Source organism: Malaya genurostris, chromosome 3, assembly GCF_030247185.1.
Source record: "Malaya genurostris strain Urasoe2022 chromosome 3, Malgen_1.1, whole genome shotgun sequence".
Classification (NCBI taxonomy): Eukaryota; Metazoa; Arthropoda; class Insecta; order Diptera; family Culicidae; genus Malaya; species Malaya genurostris.
In genome coordinates, this window is record NC_080572.1 from 263,859,884 (window position 1) to 263,884,272 (window position 24,389).

At 38.7% G+C, this 24,389-nt stretch overlaps 1 protein-coding gene across 17 annotated transcripts in view; it reads left to right on the top strand.

Moving 5' to 3' along the window:
* The window catches only part of LOC131436556 (calmodulin-binding transcription activator 1), a 477,355-nt gene that overhangs the window by 426,136 nt on the left and 26,830 nt on the right, over positions 1–24,389 (top strand). For 15 of the 17 annotated variants that reach the window (XM_058605326.1, XM_058605327.1, XM_058605332.1 and 12 more), the window contains 10 exons: positions 15,559–15,694; positions 15,753–15,969; positions 16,021–16,313; positions 16,546–17,544; positions 21,265–22,234; positions 22,298–22,503; positions 22,563–22,832; positions 22,891–23,657; positions 23,724–23,849; positions 23,919–24,175. In XM_058605326.1, coding sequence (XP_058461309.1) covers positions 15,559–15,694; positions 15,753–15,969; positions 16,021–16,313; positions 16,546–17,544; positions 21,265–22,234; positions 22,298–22,503; positions 22,563–22,832; positions 22,891–23,657; positions 23,724–23,849; positions 23,919–24,175 — 4,241 coding nt within the window. The remainder of the gene's footprint in view (positions 1–15,558; positions 15,695–15,752; positions 15,970–16,020; positions 16,314–16,545; positions 17,545–21,264; positions 22,235–22,297; positions 22,504–22,562; positions 22,833–22,890; positions 23,658–23,723; positions 23,850–23,918; positions 24,176–24,389) is intronic. The other 2 variants (XM_058605334.1, XM_058605340.1) reach the window with 1 other exon arrangement.

Here is a 24,389-nt window from a genome sequence, read left to right on the forward strand (position 1 = left end):
TTTATGATTATTGTGCCATGTAGTAATTTTGAGCATTCTGTTTCGCGCTTTGCAATCTTGCGAAGGCTTGCGCTCCGAAAAGCACATAACTCGTCTACTCACACCCCTACCCGGCTCGAGTTTGGGCACACCGGACAAAAACGTCGCCTTGGGTAAACACCACAGACACCTACTCACACCTACCCCCGGGCCGGTGCCGAAAACCCCAGCAAAGTCGGTGTGAAATTTATTACGAGTCGACTTTAAAGCTGACACAAGGCTTATGCACACGCACACCACTGCTGATAATAATCCTGAAACCGAGAGACCGAACAGTGCGTGCTGGTGCCTGGCGTTACGGCTGCTGCTGTTACTGCTTTTGGAGTTCCGGTGATGGCCCAGAAACACATTTTATGAGAGGTCATTTCGATGAAAATTCCCTTTGAAAAAAAAATAACATAAATAAACAAGCGAAGATAATTTATCTCCACTTTGGGAAGAACAAATTGAATTCGTGTGTTGGGGTTCCCCAGCGGCCGATTCTGGTAGGAGAAGATTAATTTGCCGCGTGGGAGTTCACGGAGGCGACATCCAGGAGTGTCATGTAATTGAGAAGATTCAATTAGCTGGAAGCTTGTTTCTCTCCAAGGCACTTACAGGTGGAATTAGAAAGTTTCGTCAGGTTCCTGGCTGATGAACTCATTAACCAAATCCTGATTTACATCAGATATACCATTTCATAATTTTTCGCAACCTAATCGGTCTTTACTTTTAATTTTTGTTCTGTAATCTAGAGAAGGATTCAAATGGTGGTGTCTGATACTGTTCGGAATCATTCAACTTGTATTCAAGAATTCTAGCTATCCAAATTGATAATTACTTAGCTTGATAACGACATACTTTTGAAAGGGTTATAAGGAGTGTATCGAAAATAAGCTATCCAAAAAAAATTTTTTTTCAAATTATGATAAAAACCAATATTTTATTCAAACTAAAAATTGATCCTTTATTGTACGAGGTTAAACTTGAGCATAATGAAAACCGGATAAAATTTAAGTTATTCCTTCACGAATTTTCGAACTTTTGATAGAACGCTTTTCATCAAGTTCCGGACAAGTGTTGCATCGCATTTTTTGGACGCTTGTGCCCAAATTTTTTTGAACCCCTGTATGGTCCCAGCTGCCTTACCAGTCTTCTTGAAGACCCTCTTCATGATTGCCCAGTAACGTTCGATGGGTCGAAGCTGAGGGCAATTTGGTGGATTGATATTTTTCTCAACGAAATTTATACCCTTTTTCGCAAGCCAATTGAGAGTGGTTTTGGCATAGTGAGCCGACGTTAAATCCGGCCAAAACAGTTGAGGTGTACTATGCTTCTTATATAAAGGTAACAATCTTATCTGGAGACACTCAGATCGATAGTTCCGGTTGTGTAACAAATGGTTGACTTCAAACCACAGGAACATATTGCTTGCCATACCAGTACCTTTCGACCGAATTTCTCCTTTTGAATCGACCTGTCCGCGTCGCTCACATCGTCCTCAACGACGACAGTAAAGTATTGTGGGCCTGGAAGGGTTTTTGAGTCCTCCTTTTCATAAGTCTCATCGTCCATCAAAACGCATGCATCCGGACACTGCAAAAGACCCGAATGTAATTTCCGTGACCTTGTTGTTGTTCGCTTCTTCTGTTCTACACTTTGTTTCGAGATTTTCTGCTTCTCATGTGATTTCGCCTCTTGATCAGAGCTGCTAAATGTCACTGTCAACTTGCAACTTTGCACGACGAAGATTGGAGAACTTATGTCACTGGACTGCTGCCAACCAGGCTCTACCAATCATCATATACGAGGTCTGTTCAAAAAGTTCCCGGAATTTTTTAATTGCGCGCGTCTGAAGAGTCCGGTGGTCAAATTTTTTTTTTATTGTGTTGGTACATATGTCCCTAATGTATGGTGAAATTTTCAGCTGTATTCATTGTTTACATTCTGTCTTGTAGCGGCTGGTGTAGGCGTGTTTTTTTGAGCTCGGCGATTTTTGTTAGTTTAAACAATGGAAGAATTGAAGAGTCAAAGAATTTATATTAAATTTTGCGTGAAAAATGAAATAAAGTGTAACCAAGTGTGCGAAATGTTACAGAGAGCCTACGGTGAGTCTGCTATCAAAAAACAAGTGTTTACGAGTGACAGCCAAACGCACAGCATGCTGTGATCTGAGCATAAAAAAACATCACAAATACATGCATACAACAAAAATGTATGTGTATTCCTTTCTAATTCATTTGTTTCCTATCATTTTTGTAGTTAACTACATTTTGGGTTTTGTCGTGAATATGACATACGTTAACTATGAGGCGCCTTTTCAAAATTTACCCTTTGAAAGAGTGATAAGTTTTTGATCGTGAATATCTCTAGATGTATCTAGCGTATCAACATAATTTTTACTGTATGCCATCGGAAATATGATGATCAATTTATCTACTTATCATTATCAGATGTATGACATAATAACAAATAATTTAAAATTAAAGTTTTCTGAAATGCTTGGTATCAACGAGTATCAAATAACAAAACTCATGACGCCTTTCTCGTACCTGGGTAGGTATAAACTGTTAACATTCGATATACTTCGTTCTTTCTGGCCTGCACAGTTGACTGAGCAGGAAGTAAAGCAAATGCATCATTCCGATTGGTTCAGGTCCAGAGCTTATTTCCAGTATCAAGAATTCAGATGAGTATTTAATCAATTGCAGGAGTTAGTTTCTCTTCGAACAAGGTCGATTGCGTCATGCTGGTCGCTTGCATTGGAGCAAAATACGACGGAAAGTGAACAACGATGGGGAGCATTTTGTAAAATCTGCCCTTCTAATGGTTCCAAATGTTATTTAAAGAACTATAAAGATTGCTTTTTTGATTGACTCGATAAAAATGATGATAAAAATCATCAGTTTAGTGCAAATATAGAATAATTTGATTACCTTTGTGCACTTTTCGCAGTGCAAAATTAGCACCAAACGAGTGCGAATAAAGTCAGCATTTGACTGCTTCGCGTTCGAGAAATTTGCTCCGAATTTCGTAGAGAATTTGGATTCAGTTCTGGAAGCGATGCAGTAAAAGTTGTAAAATTCACACAGTCAACTAATACGAACGATTATCATTTTTATTCGTATTCACATTCTCCAGATATGTCTTTGACATTACTCACCCGCCTTTTTGAAAGAGAACCTCATGGATTTATGAAACAGTACTTCAACACTGAAAAACTTAGCCCAAAATTTTATTGATAAATAGTATGTTGGGTTTGTTATACACTTGTATTTGTATAGCTCAAATTTAATGATTATTGGTAACACATACTTGGGCTTTCGCAGCTACACATTGCCAGTCAAATCAGAAGTTTTATAATGAAGTCATTATTAAAATCGAGTAAAATTTTTAATGAAATTTTCAGGAGGCCTATTTCCGCACTTGTTTTATCTTGCATTTGAATGAATTGTATCGACCAAGACTAACTACTGTACTTCGTGATAAGAAGATTCTCGGTTCAAGTCGCAGTCGCTACCAATTTGTAGTTTTAATTTAATTGATTTTCAAGCCATTGGATTTTCAAATCGCACAATTTGACATGTTCTAGAATACAAATTTACTTCAATCTTGGCTCTTAGTTTTTGTGTGTCTCATTTCTCGAAAGGAACATGTATGGAACACTTGTGAAATTAATTTGATACTATCATTTTGCTGAAGGAAGTATGTTGGTACGTTAAGGGGTTTAAGAGTTATGCAATGTTTTTGAGTTTTTTGAAGATATTTTTAAAACTAATATAAATAAGTTAAAAAAAATAACACCCTTCCAATTTTCTCTTTAATTTTTACTTATATTATGACCTTTCAGGAATCGCATAGGATACAATTTTATCGATCTGACATCTAATGAATATTGATATTTAAAGCTTGACTAGTTTTTGATGAAAAAATAATCATAACTTTTTACTGGTAGCTCATATGAAAAAGCTTGGTTGAGCAACATTGTGCGCAATGATTAGTACAACAACTCTTCTGAAGACAACTTTTCCATAGAACGTTTCACAAAAGAGTTAGAACAAAAAAAAAGTGATTTTGCAGGAGCCACCCTACTTTTATTCGGGAAAATTGATGTAACTCGATCAAATGAAAACCTAGATAGGTGCTTTTTTCAGTAAAGTTGCTCAAAATAAAATTTCCTGCAACTTTATTGTTGAATTTAATTCAACGGGATATTTCCGAAATTATGATTCTCGCCCGGAAACGAATGAAAGACGCTTGATCCAGTTATGCAGAGAGAATATAATTTTCCTATAAACAATTTCAATATTTGATTTCAGTGAGTTTGTTTAGTTCAGTGTACATAGGTTTTAGATTAAGTTATAGAATATGATCTGAATATTTGTAATAGTGAATAGAATACGAATTGATTTCTGGATTACTCACGTTTAGTTCCCTTAATATAATTTAGTTCAATTTGTAGTTCATAAGCAGGGTAGCGTAGAATGCACTTTTAATAAGCTGCGACTAAATTGTTCAGGTTACCTAGTATTTAAATTTGTTTAGCATTTAATTCATAATAAGCTGTGAATTCAATTCTTACCAGTATGTTTTTTTACTATGAAGTTTAGGTTAATGAAATACTGATATAAAGCTGATGCCTAGTCTTATAAATGATTTTAGTAATAGCTGCTCTGCGCACGTTCGTTATTATTTTCTACTTTTTTCTTTTTCTTGTTTACCTTTAACTCACCCGATGTGACAGATTAGCTTTTCTCATCTGCCTATGCTCACACAGCACAGGGTTGCCATTTCTACGGTTGTCGCCAAGATGGTGGGACTGAAGGTGGGCGCGTTAGCCTAGTATGTTAGGCAACATTTATTGTACAACGAAATCATTTTTGAGTTCAATTAAGAAAGTTAGATTTCAGATTTCAATCTAAATGAGGACCACCCTAGTAACATTTTCATAAAATGGAGCGCCATTTGATTACAAACAACTTTTGTGAAGACACCAACTACAAAAAACTAATATTTAAAAATGAAAATATTTTTGTCAAGCTAATTTCCCGTTTCTGACCATTGTGCATTGGAAGACTTATAAAACACGGCAGACTACTGTGGGCTGGACATGTAGCAAGGACAGAGAGGTAGACCTTGCACTTGATTGGTGTACGCAATTGAAGTAGATACGAACGCAACGGGAGTACAGTGCGACTGGAGAATGGCGGCACAAGGTCGAGTGTCCTAGAAGCCTACAATTCGTTCTGTCATATTCCAGAGACGGGTGTGCGAAAACTAATGTTTTATCCGGATACTATCGATCACATTTTCGCTGCAATCAAATATATTATCGCTACATTCGAATGTAGTTGTAAAAGCCTTTCAATTACCATATCCTCGCTCAAAGAATACCCATCAGAGATGCCAGATCTGCAGATTTGTCTGTAAATCTGCCGATTTCGTACATAGTGCTGCAGACATTTTTTGTTGTGCAGACTTTTGCAGATATTTGAAAATCAAGGTTTTCGTAGACTTTCTTCAAAATTTACAGAGAAATTGTCGCAACCTTTTTTTTATCGCATCATACTTTATAGAGAAATTGCTGCCAGCAAGACTTGCTAATAGCAGTTTTTTTTCGGATATACAGACTTTTGCAATCCTGTCTAAAGATATTTGAAATTTTTACCTGGCATCTCTGATACCCATTAACATTCACTTTTATCGAATGCCGAACGGAACCGTTACTGTTTCTCAACCAGGCACGTTTCTATCTATCATGCACCCAAACAAATTAAAAATTACAATTCATGCAAGAAAATCAGTTTCAACCCATCGCCTTTATTATATCAATCTGCCACTTCACTTACTGAACATATCTTTGCCTTCACGAAGGCCTTGAATAGGGTTATGTTCAAGAATAATCTGCATTTATTTTCGCGTCTCGTCATCGATCAGCAGTGCATTAGCAGTTTGCATTCAACTTTCAATGTCACCGCGCGGTGCAACAAAAAGCCTTGGTATTACATTCCTGTAGTGGAATTTGACTTTCTGTTTCCGTTTCCGTTCCGTGTTTACGAATCCTTCCAGGTCGGGGCTCGAACATACGACAACTGGTTTGTTAGACCAGCGCCCTATGCATTGAACCGCCAACCCGGGACGAAACACACGGTGCAACACGTCTATTAAATGACGATTTTCTGGACTTTGCTTGTGCTTTGTGTAATATGTTTTGTGTCTAGTGTCTAGTTTGCCTTGCCTTGTCTTGTCTAGACTATGTCTTTTAGAAACATTATTTGATTATAAAAAACTACACGGTTAAAAATCCATTGCCGGACCATGATTAAGAAATTATGAATATCATTAAACATATATTCGTATGGGATCATGCCTATTACTAATGATTCTATGAGCAAGATGATGAGTTATTGCTCATGATATGAATCATATATCATAATCATATGAATGATCAGTAACAGGCATGATCCCTTAAGAAGACATGTTTCTTGATTTTCATAATTTCTTAATCACGGTACCGGCAATGGATTTGTATCCGTGTAGATGGCATTGAAGGAATACAGCAGTATTGTAGATGTAATCGGAAAAAATAGGCGTGCTTGGAGTAGTGCAACAAGTAACATTCAAAACATAGTTTAATACTTCCAGACTGACTTGAGTGTGTGCTATCAGGCAACGCACAACGATTTCCAGTTCAACTATAGCTCCTAGACGAGTGAGTAGACATTCCTGGAATTAATTAGCAAACCACTTCGCACTTTCATGTGTAAGTGCAGTCCTTAACTTAGTTCAACCTGTGTGTACACACGTAGATTCAAAGAACACGACCCCATCTCCGCGTGTTCCCCAGCATTCCTAGATACAAACTGAAGAAGAAATTCCTTGGTTCCGCACCCGCATCCGGCTCGTGCTTCGCGCATATCATAATTTATTTCCGGTAGCAAACTTGCACCCCAACAACTATTTCTACCTCAGCGCTTCGGTTTCGTACAAGGATGAAGTTAGTTTTCTATACAATTATATTATTAGCGTCCGTACACGTATGGAAAAGCCCCGGGTTGGTTGGTGTAATGTGTGAGCATCGGAGCTCAGAGTTAATTATTTCGTTCTCCACCAGGATGTTATTTAGCGCCACCCGGAACGATCGAATGCTCGCCCAACTGGCCGTAATCGCAAGTCTGCCACCGAATGGTTCGCGTGGAATATTTTCAACTACGCGGAACTAAGCATACGGGTTGCATACGCCTACCTAACTAAACAATGTATGTTCGGTACGAGCGGTATGTTCGCGGGAAGTACAAAAAGCAGGAAATTTATGAACACGATAAGATTACGGTTAATCCCACCATCGCCGCCACCTCTGCTGGGTGTTGCGTTGCTCGGAAAAGGGTTCTTCTGGTACGCATTCGGAAGATGCGATTTCTGGAAAGGATTTATGAATGTAATTAAAAGCTTTTGTTGTTCGTGGGGCTAGATTTTCTCGGGCGTACATGCAGAATCAGTTTAACTAGTGCTAATAAAAACATTACTGCTGATTGCGATAATCATAACTGAACAAATTTGTCAATATGTCTCTAGTTCATGAAATTTAGTAATATAATAATATTGTAAGATTATCATACATACAAATTCAATATAGTTTGCATTTTTCCACACGCGTCTTTGTTCTCGATTCAACACATCCAGAGATGCGTGGTCTGCCCACAGTAAACGACATCTTCCCGCTTCTGTACTTATGTAATTTACAGATACGAGCAAAACTATCTTTTAACAAATCTTTTTGAGAACCGAGTAAAGATGCAAGACAATGAAGAGTTAGATATGTTGTAATAAGTTATACCGAGAGTTCGTTAGGAGATCAGTTTGCTTTCACATCTCACATTCACCGCTTACGTTTGGGATACGATAGAAACAAAGATTAATATAGTATTGTAAATAATCAGACCATTTCAGAAAAGAATAAATCTAAAGACTGTAAGTCCATTTGACAAAAAATTATAACCGTTTTTGACTTCTAGTAGTTGTAACACCTTTCACGCAGCCCACCTGGGTTCGATTCCTAACCCCGCAAATAGGGTCAGAAAGTTTTCTTGACCCGAAGAGGCGAATGATCTTAAGTTTAAAAGCTCTATAAACTAACCCAAAAAAAAGTTGTGTAAAATTCGACATATTTGCATTTACTTCAACTGAACAAAACTAATAACGATTTATATATGCAATTCCATAAGAAGTAGAAAACAATTGAATTTGCAACGTTAACAACGTAAATGTGCACTGTACATAACTTATCAGTGTATATTTATTTCTTTCATTTATTTATTTATCTGTTTTAATTAATCCATCCAATAACGAAGGGTTTTGATGAATATTATGCAGTCAAAGTGAATTTTCAATCGTAACACTTTCTGCGCAAATTAATGCGAAGGTTCGCCAAAATCGAGGAGATGTTCAACAAATTCGAATGAATTCCATTTATATTGTAAAATAAGTATAAAAACTATGAATTTCGAAAGGAATTTATGGTACATTCATTTGGCATTCACTTGAAAATGACTAAAAATGCTTATGAAGTCAGATTCTATATGCATTTCGCATGAATGTCTCTTTATTTTACTTATAGATACGAATGGATCAAGATTTTTCAAATAAAGTGTTTTTCATCCAAACACTATATCGATTGGTGATGTGATCGAAGCGTGCAAGCGCCTTAAATGCTCTTCGAATCCTGGCCCTGAAAGTATCCCGTCAATTGTGTTAAAAAATGTGCTCCCAGTATCGCAACTCCATTGGCCAACGTTTTCAATAGCTCGCTGTCATCAGGCATATTTCCAGACATCTGGAAAGCTTCGCTATTATTCCCTGTTCACAAAAAAGGCGATAAACATATAATCTCTAACTATCGTGGTATTGCGTCATTAAGTGCAGCTTCTAAGTTGTTTGAGCTGACTGTCATGGATTTCATGCACCGTTGTACCTCACAGTACATATCTACCGACCAACAAGGATTCGTTCCAAAGCGTTCGACAAACACAAATCTCGTTTGTTACACATCGCACATCATTTCTGAGATGGAGAAGGGTCGTCAAACTGACTCTATCTATACCGATTTATCAGCTGCTTTCGATGAGATCAATCATGATATCGCTCTAGCGAAACTCAACCGCATTGGATTCCATGGTAGATTTTTAGACTGGATAAAGTCCTATCTCGTTGATCGCAAAATGTCGGCAAAAATTGGTGACACTATTTCTAATTCGTTTAACATTACCTCCGGTGTGCCACAAGGTAGTCACCTTGGACCACTCCTGTTCCTGCTTTACATCAACGACGTAAACGTACTAATAAATTGGTACTAATCAAATTGGTAATAAGTTCCGAAACCGGAAGTTTTTAACAAATTTTTAGGATATTATAAGACCTTTCATTTGAATCTTAGTTTGCAAAAATCGGTTTAGATGTTCCAGAGATAATTGAGTGTAAACTTTTTCTCAAATTTCCACATATTACCATATAACTCCGGAACCGGAAGTCACATTCAAATGAAATTCAATAGCAAGCTATGGGACCATAATACCTTTTATTTGAATCTTAGTTTGTGAAAATCGGTTCAGCCATCTATGAAAAAAGTGAGTGCATATTTTTTTCATTGTTTTGGTACATATCATCCTATATCTCCGGAACCAGCAGTCGGATCGGAATGAAATTCAATAGCAGTGGGTGTATATTTTTGTTACACATATTTGCATATTTTTGTTACACACACACACACGCACACACACAGACATTTGCTCAGTTCGTCGAGCTGAGTCGAATGGTATATAACATTCGGCCCTCCGGGCCTCGGTTAAAAAGTCGATATCCACAGTGATTGCATAGCCTTTCTATACGAGAAAGGCAAAAATAGCGCATGTTGCTGCAAATTGTTATACCGATTTTTAAACTGATCTCTCAAATAGTAATCTAAAAACGAGTTATTACGTTAGACGTTAATTTAGAGTAAGAGTTACTTATTATCATTGATGGTAACTATTTATCGTTTCCATGTATCATTTGAAATTGAGTAACTAGTATTCATAATCGGTCTACGCACCAGACAAATTTCGTACCAAATCGTATTTGCAGTTGGCAACACTCTATCAGATTTGAATTGATCTTTCTGAATATGAAGAATTTATCACATTTATTTACTTTGTTTTTCCAAAATTGATCTAGACTATCTTTTGAAAAGGCCAAACATTACGAACCATTTTTTTTTCTCAAACAGTCATTGTCGAAAAATGAACAATGATACAAAAAGTACTAGTGATTTTCACAAAATCAGTCAAATTTTCAAATAAAAAACAAAAAGTTTTGATTTTGATAAAATTTTGTCCCAAGATAGGTGATGATACTTGGGTAGCCACAAAGTTGTGTGATTTGTAGGTGCATATAAAGCAGATGTAAGGCTATGGTGTCTTATGTCTGCCTTATACACGCATGGAAAGCTAATATAAGATTTTGTGGGTACATGGTTATGTTCCCTGCCAACCGTTCATATCTTTCTTGTTGTTCAAACTATTTCTTATCGGAACTGAGTTTTTTATCCAGTGTATTTTTATCAAAAACTTAACTAAACTGGAAGTCGTTTTCTTTAAAGGTTCCAACGAAACTCAATTAGTACAAAAATACATCGAACAACTTTAGTTGCCCGGTATTAGCAGAAAGTGTCAGTGCAGGATAAGAAAAAAAAATTTTTAGGTTTTTTTTCATTTAATAATGCCCATCTTGCAATATATGGAAGGTTTTTTTTTTTTTTTTTTCAAATAAAATTTTTATTAGGCTCATTTGCTTTAGCTTAACGTGGCCGATTGTCTTGTTGTTAGGGAGAGAGAAAGGGATGCCGTATTACGGGGCGGCATACTCCCCAGTTAGTAAGGGGACATAGGGAGGGTGGGACCTACACAGTATTGAATTGAAATTTGAATACATCATTGGTTTGTGGCATACATCTTTTAGACACATTTTGCGTTCGATGAATCTTCATGTTTTTCAGCTTGTAGCAATGAAGAGATTATTCTGGATTGGGATGCTTCGTTGGTGTGTTCTGACGTTGATGTGACGTTTTTGGGTAGCTTCCAGCAACTCAGTCAGTTCAAGGCAGGTGCATGCTCCGAAGCATCGTTTACACAGGCCATACTTCCAGCAACGTAAAGAAGAGTGCGGTAGAGCTGTAGACGAGAAAGAGATAGGGAGAGCACTAAATTTGAGCATTGATAGTTTTCAAGAAGTTATAGATGAGAGTCATATAAGGAAGATTTCGAGTTGCCAAGACGTCGCGGACTGGTACGAAGGGTGGTATACCTCGGGCCCGAAGGGAACCTATGAGTTGGGACCTGGCATCACAATACTCGACACATGTCCAAACAACATGTTCGATGTCATGATAACCCTCACCGCAAACGCAGACACCACTCTCAGCGAGCCCCACACGACGGAGATGCGCGCTGAACATATAATGATTAGACATGAGCCTTGACATTACACGAATAAAGTCTCGGCTCACGTCCAACCCCCGGAACCAAGCTTTCGTCGATACCTGTGGGATTATTGAGTGTAACCATCGTCCCAGAGTTCCACTATTCCATGTATTCTGCCAGCTAGCTAGAGTTTTCTGACGACAGCAACTGAAAAATTCATTGAAGCAGATTGGTCTTTCATAGATATCACCTTCTAGTGCGCCCACCTTGGCTAACGAGTCCGCCCTCTCATTGCCCCGTATGGAACAATGTGAGGGGACCCAAACCAAGGTAATCTGGTATGATTTTGCAGATAAAGCACTCAATTGTTCCCGTATTTTCCCCAGGAAATACGGTGAGTGCTTTCCAGGCTTCACTGAACGGAGAGCCTCAATGGAACTGAGACTGTCCGATACAATGAAGTAGTGATCTGTGGGCAGAGTGTCAATGATCTCAAGGGTATACTGAATTGCAGCTAGTTCTGCGACGTAAACTGAAGCTGGATCACTGAGTTTATAGGAAGCGGTGAAATTTACATTGAATATACCGAAGCCAGTGGACCCGTCTAGATATGATCCGTCAGTGTAAAACATTTTATTACAGTCGACTTCTTTAAATTTATTATTAAAAATTTTTGGGATCTCTTGAGGGCGTACAGGATCCGGGATTCCACGAATTTCTTCTTTCATGGATGTGTCGAAAAACACAGTAGAATTAGAAGTATCCACAAAATGAACACTATATGGAAGGTTGACAGGGACCATAAGGGATTTCATTGAATTCCAAAAAGGCGTTTTAAATCTGAGAGGCCAACACTTGTTCGAATATGCAAGAAAAAATGTTGAGTGTTTAGATGGAGCAACGAGTGAATTTCAATTTTGTAGTTGAATTTGAAAAATCGATTACCGAAGCTTATGCAATGTTGATAGAAGTGTACGAGAAAAAATACTTATCCCGTCCACAAGTTTTTAAGTGATTTAAACGGTTCAAAGAGGGACGTGAAACCGTCGAAGACTATCTTCGTCCCGGACGGTCCACAACATCCATAATCCACAAAGATCGTCGTCTGAGCATTCGAGCAAAATTACAGGAAAAGAATCCGGCAGATTTTACATGATTCTTTCAACATGCGGAAAATTTGCACGTTTTTGCAAAATGTAGCATCACTGTGACCATCCACCTAACTAAGCTGATCTTGCCCCCTGTAACTCTTATTTTTAAAGTTTTATTTTTTAGGAGGTACAGGATTTGATAAAAAAAAACAAAAAGTTGGATAAAATTGATGAAATCTTTATTGGAATTGATGAAACGATCAATATAATTTATGGTTAGAAGATGATTTCATGCAAATGTTTCACGAATTAATGCTTCAATATTGGTATTTCACGAATAAAAGCTTCAATATTGGCTTCCAGTGTGTCAATCGTTGCTGATTTATCCTTGTAGACATGAGCCTTAACATGGAACCATAGGAAACAGTCCAAAGGTGTTAAATCACACGATCTATTCGACCAATTGACGGACCCATAACGTGAGATAAACTATTCACCGAAGGCGGCTTTCAATTTGGTCATTGTTTCGCGTGCCGTGTGGGATGTGGTACCTTCTTGTCATTCTGAGTAAGGTTCCGCCCATCGTCGCCTTTGAAGAAGTACTGCCCGATGATGCCACCGATCAATAATCCTTACCAAACAGTGACTTTTTTTGGGATGCATTGGTAGCTTCAATGCTTCTGGCTGATCTTCACTCCAGATTGGGCAAATTTGCTTGTTGACGTATCCATTCAACCAGAAATGAGCTTCGTCGCTGAACATTAAAAAGTGAATAACTGAGCATAAATTTTGACAGTAAAATTCAATCATTTGCAAGTGTTGTTTATTCGAAAGTCGATTCATGATTATATAAAAAAAACTAAGTCAAGTCGTTAGAGAGGACAGCATTTGAATGTGTGGACACTGTTAAATCAAAAGCGGTGGAAATTTTAAAGCCTGCTGACAGAAGTAGACCTCCAGGACTGCTACAACCAATGGAGAAGACACCTCATTTCGCAAGTAACATCTAACGCTATATACTTTCTCGAATCTGTTTCTTGTCATGGCACAGTGCACAGTGGTCCGAAATGGGAAATTAGCGTAACAAAAATAGTTTCACTACTAAATATTAGTTTTTTTTGTAGTTGTCTTTACAAAAGTTATTTATGATCAACTGGCGCATCTTTTGATGTAAGGGGTAATTAGAGTGGTTCGAGTTTGAATTGAAACATGAAATCAAAAAATTTTTAATTGAATTTTAAAATTATTTTACTTTAAAGCAAAGATGTACGGAATTTTATTTTGAGCAACTTAGCTGAAGAAGCTACTTTCCTACACGGAACAGCCAGCGATCGCAAAACAACTAAAATATTAGTTGTTTTTCTGATTTTGATTGGTTAAAATTTTGTTCAACTAATCGACTGTTGTTTTAACTAATCTGTCATTTTTTATTTATCGTGCTGGCAGCTTAGCAACGACACCCAACAAGTAATGAAACGTTTCAGTTGAGCAATGCCAAACACCCTGAGCGATCAATGAAACGTTTCAATGAGATGTCACTCGTGCAATTGAGCAAAGACACAATCCCAGCAAAGTTACTTGTATGCATGAAAGCAAAAAAATGTCTCAGTTGTTTCAACCAATTATTCAGTTATTTGAACTTAAAACGCCAATTGCAATAAATATTTTTTACTGTTACCCTCTTCGGGGGCAGCTAATCGTTCACTGCTTGAACAACGAAATTTTACCTAATTAACTGCTTATATCTTTATCACTAAACTCACAAAGGATATGGAAATGAACCAAAAGATTACAATTCTCAACAGGGAACTCACCAGGTCACAGGGAATTAGGAAATTTTTCCTTCACTTGCAGAATGGCTCGCTGGTAAACCTAATGCTACAGACACACTTTCAAGAAAATACAAATAGTACCACTTCACTTTAGCAGCAAATTTTTAAGCGTTAAGCGGTTTTAATAACATTGACATGAACTGTCCTAGAATACATTACTCTCAGATTAAATTAAACATTTATACTGTAGGAATATCTATTTAACACATGGAAAACTTGTTTTACAATTAACTGTTATATTCTTCTGCATACTTTCACTTACATATAACGACCACTACGTAACTAACATAAATGACGTTCATTTACCATTGAAAATTTTCAATATGAAACGCTTCTGGTGAAATGAAGAGGTTTTTTGTTCTGTCTTTTGCTGTCTTCGTTCTCCGCCAAGTGACAGCATTTGAGTACAACAATTTCGGTTACCTGAATGGTTATGTCAAAATCAACAGATATGTTAGTTAAATCAACAACATTTTAGTTAAAACAACCAGGGCGTGAAACAACAATTGCAATATTGTAATTTTGTGATCTGCGGGTTCTCCGTGTAGTTCTTCATTTGATCTAGTTACCAAGCATCAGTTGCATATTGATATTAAATGGTTGACTAGTTTTAAATGAAAAAAAAAAGCAAATCAAGACTTATATTCAAATTATTCACAATAATTAGTTTGACAACTCTTTAGAAAACAATTTTCTCCCTAAACTGCTCACCAAAAGGTTAGAATAAAAAGGTGATTTTTCAAGAGTCATCCTACTTCTTCATGCTACTCGATCAAATGGTGAGCTAGAAAAGTAATTTTTTTTTCGAAGTTGCTCGAAATAATATTTCCTACATTTTTGTTGTGAAATACAATAATTTTAAAATTCAATTAAAAAAATTTAGATTCCATATACCTCTTACATCAAAAGATTGATTACAAATAACTTTTGTGAAGAGACCAACTACAAAAAACTTATATTTAGTAGTGAAAATATTTTTAGTTTTTTGCACTAATCAATCTGAAAAAGGAATTTTGATCTTTCAATCTGTTAACCATTGTGTATTATATGTTTGAACAGAGCTGAAAGTAGCTCTTCGTCATAAAGAAATAATAAAATTAATCAATTTATGTTACGATTCAGAAATGTTTTTGAGGATTTTTTTTTGTTTTGTTACATTTTCAGGCCCAAAAGTGGTTCGATGCTGTTGTACTCTAGGAAAAAGGTTCGTTATCGGCGAGATGGGTACTGTTGGAAGAAACGAAAAGATGGCAAAACAACCCGCGAAGATCACATGAAATTGAAGGTGCAAGGTACCGAGGTAAGTCTTGTGGCACTAACTTTCCAGACAGCTATTGAACCGAGCTAATCATTTCCAGTGCATTTACGGTTGCTACGTCCACTCGGCTATTCTACCGACGTTCCATCGGCGTTGTTATTGGCTACTGCAAAATCCGGACATCGTGCTGGTGCACTATCTCAACGTTCCGTATCCGGATGATAACAAAATGGCAGTCATCACTCCGAACTTGGCTCTCTGGGGCGACAAGAAGGAGTGGACCAAGGAGGAACTGGTCAGCCAGCTGAAACCCATGTGTAAGTTGATCTGCTCCCGAGTGAGTTATTACGCTTTCACTGATGGTGCAGTTTTTCCGGCAGTTTTCAGCGAAGACGAACCGGATGCCACGAACGAGATCGAAATCTCCACGGCCGAAACGGTAGAGGCCATCGTCAGTCAGCTGATGGAGAAACAGCGGATGGCCCGACAGTCGGCTCTGGTGAAGCAACTGGAATGCGGCTGCCCGGATGCCAACTGCGTCGACGGGAAGAGCTGCTCGCATCCGATGAGAAGGATAAGTGCAGCGAAAAGTGACTTGGGCAAACGAAACGATGCAGGCCATCTGGGCGGTACGGCACCGAACGTGCTGATCGGTTCGAGGGTGAGTTCCTTTGTCCGAAGCTGTTTGGGAGAATGTAATTTACATAGTTTTTCACCCCGAATTGCAATGTACTTGAAGCCCTATTTCCCAAACAATTATATGTCCAACATTCTCCATATTTATTGTCAATCATCCTCAATTTAGCAACTTCGTCATCCATAAAATAAATTTTCTTGCCCCCTCCCCAAACGTTAACCGCACAATCTCAATTAACTTACCTGTCATTTATCAGATGTATCCCCGTTGGATCGACAGCAGGCGTGCCCGAGATCAACAGCAGCAGCAGCAGCAGCAGCAACTGCAACAGTCCCATAATAGTATCCTGGATGGAAGCCGGTCGGTCACACCGAAGGACGCATCGATGCATTTTCAAGTCATTCCTACCTCTCAACAACCAAACCACTCCAACAATCCAAATTCAATTAGAGCAATCGCCGGCAATCATCATCCTCATCATCCGAACTCTTCGACGGTAGTGGTCAGCAGTAGTAGTAATTTAACCCTCACCCAGCATCTCAACTCATTGAACGGTGGCAGCAACAGCAATACCAACAGCAGCAGCAGCAGCAGCAACAGCAATAACAATAATTCACAATTAACAAGTGTCAGTAGTCATATTGCAAACGGACTGTCCAATGCCCATTTGGCTGCTGTGGCCCAGCATCATCAACAGCAACAGCAACAGCAACAGCAACAGCAACAACAGCAGCAACATCGAAGTCATATGATCATCACTAGCAATAATTCGTCCTCGTCCTCACCATCCACGGTTCCGAGCAATTCAGCCATTAGTGCTGGCACCAACAATCAATTAACCGCGAACGGTACTAGCACTGGCGGTGGAAACCGTAGCGGAACTGACCCTAGCATAAATCTCACGACAAATGGCGAGAATCATATATCAATGTTGGGTGGTCACCACCATCAGCAGCAGCAGCAGCAGCACCAGCAATCGTCAGGATCAACGGCGACCAACCAGCGAACGACGGCAGCGACCGCCAATGGCCCGACGGAGAACGTCAATCAGCGGACATCATCGCAGCAAGATGCAACCGGTAATGGATTGATGAGCAACGGCAACAATAACAACAGCAATAATGGCGGTTCCGGTGGTCGTCATCATAATCACATTACGGTTAATAACGGTGCGGTTGGCAGTGCGTCAATGGCAAACGGACCCAACGGAAGCGGAGGCGGTTCGGCTTCGTCACTGGTGTTGAGTCTATCACAGGTGAGTGCGCGAATTTGGTCGTTGGGAGATTGTAACTAGCTTATTAGATGTTAGAATTGGCACTCCACTAAAACTCTCGATTACACGCTAGTTCAGTTATAAATTCTTACACAAATTTGGACTCGGCAGACATGTTTAGTGCAAAATACTGCACCGAAAAATATTTTGTTTGGACATTTTTATGTATTTCATAAAACGCCAACATTCAATTTAAATTCGATTCTGTGCAAACTTTCAGATATATCATAACAGTTCTTTCTTAAAGGAGGCCACAACGAAACTGATAAGAAATGATCAATTTTCTTCATTTCATTATTAAAATAAAACAGAAAAAGGCAGACAAATTTCTTTGGAGTATCTGTATTCGTAGATTCGAGGATAAGAAAAGCAGTTTTTATATATAGAGAATCCTGTTTTAACTCACCTAGTAGCGTGATGATGCCTTTCTTATATTATTCATATTCTCAAAAAGATTACTGTCGTACTCTTGGAAAAAAACTGCTCGTTGATTAGAAACAGGAAAGTTTGGGTGTAAACTAGCATAACCTTCAAATCGAAATAGTTTTAACCAAACATTTTAAAGAATTGGAATTTTTCCCCGTTATTTTGCAGCATCGGTATAAATGACGGTTTGTAATTTTAAACACGCTTCTCCCTATAGTTTCGGTATACCGGAATACACCGAGGTCTCTTTTTACGAGGTGTAATCCCAAAACTTTTTTTTTTAAATCGATTTTGAGACTTAGAGAATTTGAGACCGCGTAACTTCGGAAATCCGTGTAGAAAAAAAAACGCAAAATTCAAAAAAAAAAATTGTTTGATGCAAAATGTCTTAGAAATGTATGAAACGTCTGGTATCTGGTATAATTTCAAAAAAAATATTTAAAAAAAAATCGAATTTGGAACATAGAAAAATTTTGAGATTTCCGAAATCGAAATTTTTTTCTTGATGACAAATGTCTTATAAATGCATGAAAAGTCGAGATCTGGTGTAATCTAAAAAAAATATTTTGAAAACAATCGAAATTTTCTAAGTGTCGAGATAACACAAGATCTCGACGTTTCATGCGATTTCTAAGACAAAACAAGAAAACCGCGTAACTTCGGAAATCCGCTTTAAAAAAAAAACGCGTAAAAAGACCGAAAAGCGAATGATTTTCGTTTTGGAGCTTTTGGCCACTATTTCCGATACTTCCGAAACCAGGCTGTGGAGACCGGCATAGCTTAGTCGGTTCGTACGGCCAGCCCTATACATTGAAACATTTTAAAGTCCAATATAGAAGAATTTTTCCTGTGAAGACCTGTGAAATAGAGATTTTTTTACAAATTTAACACATATCTACTGTAAAAGCAAAATGTTTAATTAGCAGTTTTTTCACTCGCCATCCTGTATTTTCGGAACCGGAAGTGAGATCCATATGACAATTGCAAATGGAAAAGTGAGTGCATATTTTTGTCACTTACGCACTCACACTCAGTTCAAAAGCCGGATTTCACAGTAATTGCATAGCCTGAATATGTGTGTTTGTAACAAAAATATGCATTCAATTTTCCAGGGGATGGCTGAAATAATTTTCACAAAATTTGATTCAAATTAAAGGTTTCTTAGTCCCATAGTCTGCCATTGAATTTTATCCGGATTGAACTTGCGGTTGGGGAGTAACAGGGTAAAATATAAAAAACACTGAAAAATGTGCACTCGATTTTCTCAGAGATCGCTCGCTTAGATTCAATTTTCACAAGCTTAGATTCGAACCGACCGGATTTGGCTTCGACTCCTGTAAAACAAGCTGAAGTGTGTATAAACCAGTGATTTCTTCGTCTAAATTTGGCTCACAACTATTTCATTTATGCTTTTCTCATATAGAAAAGCTACACAACCACTGTGAAAACCCACTTCTTAATCGAAGTCGGGAGGGCCGAATGTCATATACCATTCAATTCAACTCGACGAGCTGAGCAAATGTCAGTTCCAGAATTACAGGGTGATATTCACCAAAAGAGTGAAAATAATGTCTCTGACTTTCTTTCAAGATGGTTCAGCCAATTTTTACCAACTTAGAGATTCAACTGAGAGGCCTCCAAATACCATAGAATATCCCATTTTTTAGTCAGATCCATTTTCTGGTTCCGGAGATAGGTGCTTAGAATAAAAATGTCCATTTCAAGAGTTTTTACCTTTTTCATATAGAAAGCTTATTCAATCACTGTGAAAACCGATTTTTTTATCGAGGTCCGGAGAGCCAAGTGTCATATATCATTCGACTGTCTGTATGTGTGCGTGTGTGTTTGAATGTTTGTATGTAACATTTTTCGCACTCACTTTTCTGAACCGCACTCACAGATGGCTGAACCGATTTTCATGAACCAAGATTTAAACTTTTTTTGTTTCTAATAAAAATTCAAAGAAAAGTTTTAGTTGAAAAACTCTTAGTGTTCTTAATGAAAACACGAAATATACGAGAAAGGCATCATCACATCACCAGGTGGATGATAACAATAGCTATATGTATAGAGCTATAGAGCTTGTCTAATGAACAGAGAAGATGTGTAGATATATGGTACCGGTCGTGAGGCGACTAGGATTTAGACGGATTGCATAAGAACGTATGTTCGAATCCTGTCTCTGAGCGTGTTATTTTTCCAAAAAAAATTTTTTTCTGTGAGTTTTTCATTCATTTTGCTTCTCCAATATATGTTTCCACTCAGTCATTGCAAAAACTGAACTTAGTTATGTGGACTTTACGTCGAACCAACTAAAAATTGATAAATTGGATTAAAACAAGTTTTTTTTTGAAAATTGGTTCATACTACGCTAATTACGCTATCTAATTTGAGTTATTATTTTAAATTTTTTAATCTTTGATTCTACACTACTGCCAGCTCGAAGAAATTTTGCTAGGATCCGGATTTACCGTACCGTAGTTCGTAAATAAAGGTTTGGGCGTATTAGATACTGTGGCAGTCCTAAGAGATTTCGGAAAAAAGGCTAGCCGTGAACAGTGAAAACCGAAAGTAATATTTAGTCGGAAAAAGCGATAAAATGACAAATACATCTTGCGAGTGGCTTAATCAGAAGCAAAGTTTACACTCCATTACATCTCTTTTAAAAAAGAAAATGGTTTACAGAAACTTTGTAAAATATATCATAATTCTAATAAGAAATCAAATCGTACAATTTATGAGCCTGAAGTTTTTACCAATAAGCTGATTACTCGCCGACTAAAATATTGTTGCAAACCAAAGAATCAGCGCACTTGGGCATTACAATGCACATCGTACACACATCGTTAAGTTTCCATAGTTAGTTATATACAGTCCAAACAAAGTGTGAATAGTAAGTGATAATTATTACTCATATACATCTGTAGTATTAAGTATTACAACACCAATATTGTATGATTTGGGATGCCAGCAAATTGAGCAAGCCTCTTTAAACACAGGATCTTTTTTCGACAAAAAGAAAGTGATGCTGAGTGAGGGATGCATTCGAGATGGTGACCTTACTCTTTTTCTCCTCACAAAAGTAGCTATTAACTATTAAATATGTCTCACATCCTACTAATTATACATTCGTATGTTACTACCTAGTTACGCCCCAAAATGTTGATATTTGTTGTTCTGCAGTTTTATAAAATAAGTTTCAGATAATATAGTGGTCTGATAGAAAATGACTGCCACTACAGTTCTATTAAAAATTATCAATATTTTCTTCCACAGCTCCAAGGATCGCCTGGCAGTCTTCTAATACTTAACGGTCAGCAACAGTCTTTCGTTTGTCATCCCTCCCATCAACAGCACCAGCAGCAGCAGCAGCAGCAACGTAAATCCGTCAACAGCACCGAGGCTGGTAAGGATAGCAGCAGTAGTAGTAGCAATGGTAGTCACAGTGCCAGTAGCAGCATCAAAATGGAAAACTCACCGTCCGATGCTTCCCAACTCAGTCTGATACCGAAGCAGGAGATTATGGACTCCTCATCATCGCCATCAAACAACTCCTCCAACGGTAGCTCCAGTAAACAGTTTGAGAGTATGTTTGGAAGTTATTCGCCGTCCGGAAGACAACCCGGAAACCGGATGGACGGCAACGGTCACCATGATAGTTTGCCGTTCTTCAACGAGACCCTAGATCTGTCACAGGAAGATATTCAGAAGACGCTAAGCGCCAATATGCCCCTGGGACACGGTCATGCGGCGGCTATTGGAGCTAGCGGACCGCCTGACGATACGCCAGCTGACGATGCAATGAACGGAGAGATCAATCCGATGGATTTCATCGAGAACTGTGGAACCAATCATGACACGGTAGACGACGATGTGTTTGTCAACTTGGACGCATTTGATATGCTGGTAGAATTTCCCGAGCTGGAACTGGACGCCAAGAGTGTCTTTTTCAACGGTAGTGACGCGGGAACGGATGCCGGTGGCGAGGTGGATGACGATGCTAGTGAAATGAATCATTTTAAGCACTCCGCCGACAGTAGCATGGGGATGGCAGGGATCGGCTCGCACAACGAAAACGTTTCGGCTATAACCGATTTTAGCCCGGAATGGGCATATCCGGAGGGTGGCATCAAGGTGCTGGTAACGGGCCCGTGGAGTTCCAGCTCGTCTTACACCGTACTGTTTGATTCGTTTCCGGTGCCGACTACGCTGGTGCAGAACGGAGTCCTACGATGCTACTGTCCAGGTGCGATGTGATAAAAATTGAAATGATTGAAATGAGATTACTAATCTGCTATTTTCTTCGCAGCTCACGAAGTGGGAATCGTTACACTGCAGGTTGCCTGCGATGGCTTTGTAATATCTAATGCGGTTAACTTTGAGTACAAGTCGCCACCGAAGATCGAAACAAAGTGCGAAGCTAACGGAAACGATATGTTGTACAAGTTTAACCTGCTCAATAGGTTGGAATCGATTGACGAGAAGTTACAGATTAAGATCGAACCGGGAGAACTGGTGCGGATTTACATATGCGTTCATAAATGCCACGAATTGATAAATCTTTTCTTTTTCAGCCTGAAGATTCGATTCTTTTCAAGCAAACCAATTTCGAGGATAGACTGGTTAACTATTGCGAAATGTTGACAGCTAAAATTTGGAGATCGGTCACTCCAGGATCTTGGCTTGGAAAGCATCGAGGTATGACCCTGCTGCATCTGGCGTCAGCTCTTGGTTACGCGAAACTGGTGCGAACGATGCTTACTTGGAAGGCGGAAAACTCAAATGTCATTCTTGAAGCGGAAATTGATGCGCTCAGTCAGGATCAGGATGGTTCTACACCTTTGGTAAGTGAACCTATTGATTAAGGTATCATTTAGGTAATGAATCGAAATTTTCTTCCAGATGTGGGCTTGTTCGCGAGGCCACACCGAAACAGCAATTCTACTGTACAAGTGGAATCAGACTGCTCTGAACGTGAAGAACAATTTCCAACAAAGTCCACTGGAGGTTGCCAAAAGCAAAGGTTTCCTGGGTTTGGTAGCCGAACTTGAGAAGCATGAGACACAACGAATTCATAACCGTAAGACACTGGCACCGACCAGCTCATCGATACTAACTCTTGCGTCCATAACGTCATCCTCTAGCACTTCTTCCACACCAAGTTCGTCTTCTTCCGCTTCGTATTCATTAACTGTTGCCACATCTGGTTCCTTGACTTCTTCTTCCACTTCGAACGCTTCCACGTCTACGACCCTCGCGAATAGTAGCAGTAGATCCGGTCGGGTCAATAGCAATGCCACTACTAAAAATAACGATAATCAGTCCGGTTCCGGTGCCGGGTCCGAGGCCAGTCCGGAACATAACTTTATCAACGATCTGTTCAACTATAACGATGCGCTTAACAGTAGCAATAGTGATAGCAATAGCAATGATAACTTTGCCCTTTCATCCGCGTTCAATCCGTCACTTTCACCGGCTGCCCTGTCACCGTACAGCGACCTAAAAGGATCGAGTTCTTCGGCCGTTTCGTCGCTAACCAGCAGCAATCTTCATTATGCACTGGAAAATAACAACTCCAATCCGATGCTGTCGAATGCACTTTCGCCAAATTCCGACAGCAATCGAAGTCACGATGGGGTTTTCTTGAGGCCAGGGGCTGTATTCTCAAGGTAATTCATAGGAAGCTTTTTTTTTGTCTGCACAAGTACTAACTAAAATGATCAATTTATTTGCAGCGGACAAAGCCCTCCGGGAGCACGGCTTTCCAAGCGATCCTCCGTCGATAGTGGTATCAATATGGAAACGAGATCCTCGCTAAGTAAAACTGGCAAATCTATGCGCGATATGCAACGGATGAGCAGGTCAGTGCGCCTAATTAGAAACTGACTTATTCAATGCTCTTAACGTTCAAGCTTTATTTTACCTCGTAGGAACGATCGCAGCATGTCGCTTCCGTTGAGCTCCGGCTCTGTCGGTGGTCAATCGTCTCTGTTCGGTGCTACGGTTGGCGGTGGTGTTTCCAGCAAAGCGTTGTTCAACAACACCGGTAGTACTGGCGGTGTTGGTGATTCGGAAAATTTGTCCCTGTCGTTGCATGATCGTACCACGGGGTCACCCTCGCAGATTTCAAGTACCCTCAGCAACACTTCGTTGCTTTCTCCGCTGCGCAAGATGGACTTTGCTCTGTGTAAGTGATTTTCTTCATTCTATTGAATGTACAAATATTTTTTTCTCAACTCGTTGAATAAAAAAAATACAACAATTTCATTGGTTACAATTTTACAACATGTTTGAAAAGGCAAACTATTTACCGCACAATTTTGGACAGTAGATACATTTACAATCGCTTTTGGTTTGCAGTTTAACACGACACACAAACGTTCGGAAAATTAATTAAAACT